The sequence below is a fragment of the Ranitomeya imitator genome, chromosome 4, assembly GCF_032444005.1.
Source record: "Ranitomeya imitator isolate aRanImi1 chromosome 4, aRanImi1.pri, whole genome shotgun sequence".
Taxonomy (NCBI): Eukaryota; Metazoa; Chordata; class Amphibia; order Anura; family Dendrobatidae; genus Ranitomeya; species Ranitomeya imitator.
The window spans coordinates 19,837,637-19,842,908 of NC_091285.1; the positions used below are offsets into that span (position 1 = coordinate 19,837,637).

A 5,272-nucleotide genomic window follows, 5' to 3' on the forward strand; every position below is an offset into this window, starting at 1 on the left:
TGGACCATCATTTATTTTTTCAACAGGACAATGACCCCAAACACCTCCAGGCTGTGTAAGGGCTATTTGACCAAGAAGGAGAGTGATGGATGCTACACCAGATGACCTGGCCTCCACAGTCACCAGACCTGAACCCAATCGAGATGGTTTGGGGTGAGCTGGACCGCAGAGTGAAGGCAAAAGGGCCAACAAGTGCTAAGCATCTCTGGGAACTCCTTCAAGATTGTTGGAACACCATTCCCGGTGACTACCTCTTAAAGCTCATCAAGAGAATGCCAAGAGTGTACAAAGCAGTCATCAAAGCAAAAGGTGGCTACTTTGAAGAACCTAGAATATAAGACATATTTTTAGTTGTTTCACACTTTTTTGTTAAGTATATAATTCCACATGTGTTAATTCATGGTTTTGATGCTTTCAGTGTGAATGTACAATTTTCATAGTCATGAAAATACAGAAAAATCTTTTTTATCCTCTCTCCTCCTGTACTTGTGTATGCCTTGTTTTACTCCTGTTTATTGTACTTGTCTATATTTGCCCCATTCACATGTAAAGCGCCATGGAATAAATTGCGCTATAAAAATGTATAATAATAATAATAATATGAGAAGGTGTGTCCAAACTTTTGCTCTGCACTGTGTATATATATATATATATATGTTTGTTATTGCAGCATCCGGAATAGTCCAGTCTCTCAAAATCTAAAAGAAATTTGCCCAATCTGTAAAGTCTATAAAAAATTGAATTGCCGGGATTGTGAATTTTCAGTTGCTCTAACAGCGTAAAAATACAATAACAAGTGATCAAAATCTCCTGTGTATGTCAATATGCTCTAAGTAAGAGCACCAGATCCTCAAGCAAAAAAACGAAGCAATTGATGGAACAATAAAAAAAAGTGAATCTCAGAAAATATGGAACAAAACAATATTTTATTTTTACAATATTCAGATTTTTTTTTTTAAGCAACCGAAATAGTAAAATAAAACTACAAGTTTAGAATCAACATACGGTAATTGTAGTAACCTGTAAAATCTTGCTGTCAGCACATTTTTATCATGCAATTAACTATAAAAATAGAACAAAAAACAAAAACGCAGAATTGCATTCTGTCACCATTACACCGCACTTTGAATTTTTATGCTTTTTTCCCTAACTCTATATGAACTCTGCAAAAAATTGAATCTTGTCAGTAAAATCTGCAACTCGTCCCGCAAAACACAAGCTCCTATAAGTCTGTGATGACGAAGAAATAAAAAAGTTATGGCGACTTGAAAATGTTTGAGAAAAAAATGAAAATTGTGTCCTTAAGGGGTTAAATCTGAATATTCTTAAGCTTCCGTTATCTGAGAATTAAATGATATTATTAAGTTTGATCTGGTATCTTTAACTCATTTTTATGTTGGATTATACATTTGCATATTTTATTTTCTGGACATAATCATGGGGGCAATCATATTATCTAAGCTGCTGCTTTTCCATCTAACAGAATTCAAAGATGTTCTCTGCAGCAGACTTGTGGGCATGCTCTGTGACCTGTGCAGAGATCACTGTGCAGGGAGGAGGGAAGCTGTTGTCAGTGATGGATCCTACATACTCGTCCTCCAACTTTATAACAAACGTGTTATGTTGCATTACATTTTAATCCTTCCTGTGTTGATAATAAGCCTGATGAGAAGCGAGATCGGTGGAAAAAGTATTGTGGGGTTCAGTGACTTCAGGAAACACTGGAAGATTTCAGAAAGCTCCAGTGGTAAATATATTTTATGTCATAGAAGATCAGAAAAATGTTTCTCGCTAAATGTAGTTTAAAAATAGGTAATTTTCTGATGCTACTTTCTCTTTAAGTTATAATCTTCACCGAGCTATAGAAAAAAGGTTCCCCAACTACACGTAACACAGCATGAAGGGGCTCGGAGAAGGTGGCAGTGAAGGTGTGTAAGTGTCTGATGGGGTCACACAGCTCATAAAAGGACAACTGCCCGGCCTCATAATCCAGACATATCCTGACTCTATCACTGGAGATCTCGTTAGGTAACCGGATCTCTCTCCAGTCATGTATCACTGAATACTGATTACTATATCTCCACAAACTCCAGGACTTGTTATTATATCCAATCAGTGACTGCATCCCCCTCCTGTCTATACTGGGATAACACATCCCCACCATCCACACTCCTGATCTCCTGCTCTCCACATCCCAGTAATGTCGTCCTGAGGTAAATCCTCTCCTGCTCATCACCTGATTACACTGGAATCTCTCTGCTGTTTCTGGATGTTTCTGTTTCTCTTCTGTCCAGGTTGCAGTTTTCAGGTCGTCTGATATAAGGAGATTATTAGCAGCTGTGGTTTCATCCAGTAATATGTCTGCAGGATCCTCCACATAGATCCCGCTCCTTATACCTGATATTACCTCACATAATGTGTGTAATGTGTGTGAGATCACAGCCACATCCAGGTCATCTCCATCATGGAGCTGTTTATCATGTCCTCCTGTGTCCTCATCACCTCCCTCCTCCTCAGGATCACACAAGTCACCGGTGTCTGGTTCCTGTAAGACAGTCAGTGGATCCGTCATGTTACACAGCTCCTCAATGTGTCTCATCTTCCTGGACAGCTCGTCCTTCTTTATTTCCAGCTGATGGATCCGAGCAGACAGTGACAGTGACTCTTCCTTCTCCTGCCTGGAGATCTCACTCAGGACCTTCTTCTCCAGGTCGTCCACCCGTCTCCTGATGTCTGTACACAGGGCACTGACTCTCTCGGCTTCTCCAGCTGCTTTTTCTTGAGCTTTTCTCCTGTGCTCCTCCAGACTCCGGACTCTTTCCTCAGTCTCCTTTCTCTTTGTGATCAGTTTCTGGAGAACATTTCTCAATTTTTTCTTTTTCTTCCCTGAGGCCTCATCCAGTGACTCCATTTTATGTCCATTATGTTTCCCAATCAAACAGCAGGACACACAGATAGAAGCAGCGTCCTCGGTGCAGTAATATTCCAGGATCTTCTTATGGACAGATGCATGTAAAGAAGCTGCGGAGACACCATCACGTGTTTCTCGACGCAAGCAGTGAATAGCCAGGCCTTTCCCCGGGAAGGAACAACCACGGGAAGGGCAGCATCCTATGAAGGAAAGCCACCTATGCCAAGCATGGTATCCATCCACAGACAGCTGTTTCAGGGTTTTTGCCCCTCATCAGTGTGGAGTAGGAATCTGGCTATTAGGAGCAGTGCCTAGTAAAAAGGCTATAAGGGCACAGATGATTGGCCTCGGGGAGACCAAAACATCCAACACCGCGGAGACACCATCACGTGTTTCTCAACGCAGTGATTCCAGAACACTGCCCCCATCCCTTATGGGAAATATGCAGATGCATGTAAAGAAGCTGCGGAGACACCATCACGTGTTTCTCGACGCAAGCAGTGAATAGCCAGGCCTTTCCCCGGGAAGGAACAACCACGGGAAGGGCAGCATCCTATGAAGGAAAGCCACCTATGCCAAGCATGGTATCCATCCACAGACAGCTGTTTCAGGGTTTTTGCCCCTCATCAGTGTGGAGTAGGAATCTGGCTATTAGGAGCAGTGCCTAGTAAAAAGGCTATAAGGGCACAGATGATTGGCCTTGGGGAGACCAAAACATCCAACACCGCGGAGACACCATCACGTGTTTCTCAACGCAGTGATTCCAGAACACTGCCCCCATCCCTTATGGGAAATATGCAGATGCATGTAAAGAAGCTGCGGAGACACCATCACGTGTTTCTCGACGCAAGCAGTGAATAGCCAGGCCTTTCCCCGGGAAGGAACAACCACGGGAAGGGCAGCATCCTATGAAGGAAAGCCACCTATGCCAAGCATGGTATCCATCCACAGACAGCTGTTTCAGGGTTTTTGCCCCTCATCAGTGTGGAGTAGGAATCTGGCTATTAGGAGCAGTGCCTAGTAAAAAGGCTATAAGGGCACAGATGATTGGCCTCGGGGAGACCAAAACATCCAACACCGCGGAGACACCATCACGTGTTTCTCAACGCAGTGATTCCAGAACACTGCCCCCATCCCTTATGGGAAATATGCAGATGCATGTAAAGAAGCTGCGGAGACACCATCACCATCAGATGGTGTCTCCGCAGCTTCTTTACATGCATCTGCATATTTCCCATAAGGGATGGGGGCAGTGTTCTGGAATCACTGCGTTGAGAAACACGTGATGGTGTCTCCGCGGTGTTGGATGTTTTGGTCTCCCCGAGGCCAATCATCTGTGCCCTTATAGCCTTTTTACTAGGCACTGCTCCTAATAGCCAGATTCCTACTCCACACTGATGAGGGGCAAAAACCCTGAAACAGCTGTCTGTGGATGGATACCATGCTTGGCATAGGTGGCTTTCCTTCATAGGATGCTGCCCTTCCCGTGGTTGTTCCTTCCCGGGGAAAGGCCTGGCTATTCACTGCTTGCGTCGAGAAACACGTGATGGTGTCTCCGCAGCTTCTTTACATGCATCTGCATATTTCCCATAAGGGATGGGGGCAGTGTTCTGGAATCACTGCGTTGAGAAACACGTGATGGTGTCTCCGCGGTGTTGGATGTTTTGGTCTCCCCGAGGCCAATCATCTGTGCCCTTATAGCCTTCTTATGGACAGAACATTTCCTTTTCTCCAGAGAAGTGCTGGGATCAGATAAGACGTGTTCTGCTGATTTGCTGTGAGATCTCAGGTGTTTATCACACAGAGAAGCCTCACAGTGTAGACAGGATCTAACAGCAGGTACCGGAGAGTCCACACAGTAAGTGCAGCAGATCCCGGTGATCTCCTCTCGTTCTTGCTGAGTAGTCAGGAAACGTTCTGCGACATTATGGAGATTTATGTTCCTCATCAGTGTCGGCCGCTCCTGAAACTCTTCTCTGCATTCAGGACAGGAATAAACTCCAGACTCGTCCTGTGTATCCAGCACACGACCAATACAGACCCGGCAGAAGTTGTGTCCACATTTCAGTGTTACAGGGTCCTTAAATGTAGATAAACAGATGGAGCAGAGCAGCTCGTCTCTCAGAATAACAGACGCCATGGCTGCGGAAGAAGGAAGAAAGGAAACTGAAAGTGTCTATTACTCAATACTTAGCAATGTTGAAGTTACACCCATTCACTTAACTCATTAAAGGGAACCTGACACCTGCTTATGCTACTCCATTGTGAGAGTATCATGCTGTAGGGGCAAAGACCCTGATTCCAGCAATTTATCACTTCCTTTATTGGATCCTGCATTTTTGATTCAAAACTGTTTTAATC

The 5,272-nt window shown here is 44.0% G+C and overlaps 1 protein-coding gene across 1 annotated transcript; it reads right to left on the reverse strand.

Moving 5' to 3' along the window:
- Positions 1-945: 945 nt before the first annotated feature.
- LOC138675214 (E3 ubiquitin/ISG15 ligase TRIM25-like) lies at positions 946-5,051 on the reverse strand. Its single transcript, XM_069763255.1, has 2 exons — positions 4,614-5,051; positions 946-2,992 (listed from the first exon to the last, which is right to left on the reverse strand). The coding sequence occupies exons 1-2, from the start codon at positions 5,049-5,051 to the stop codon at positions 1,838-1,840; spliced, it is 1,593 nt and encodes a 530-aa protein (XP_069619356.1). The 3' UTR covers positions 946-1,837.
- Positions 5,052-5,272: the final 221 nt, after the last annotated feature.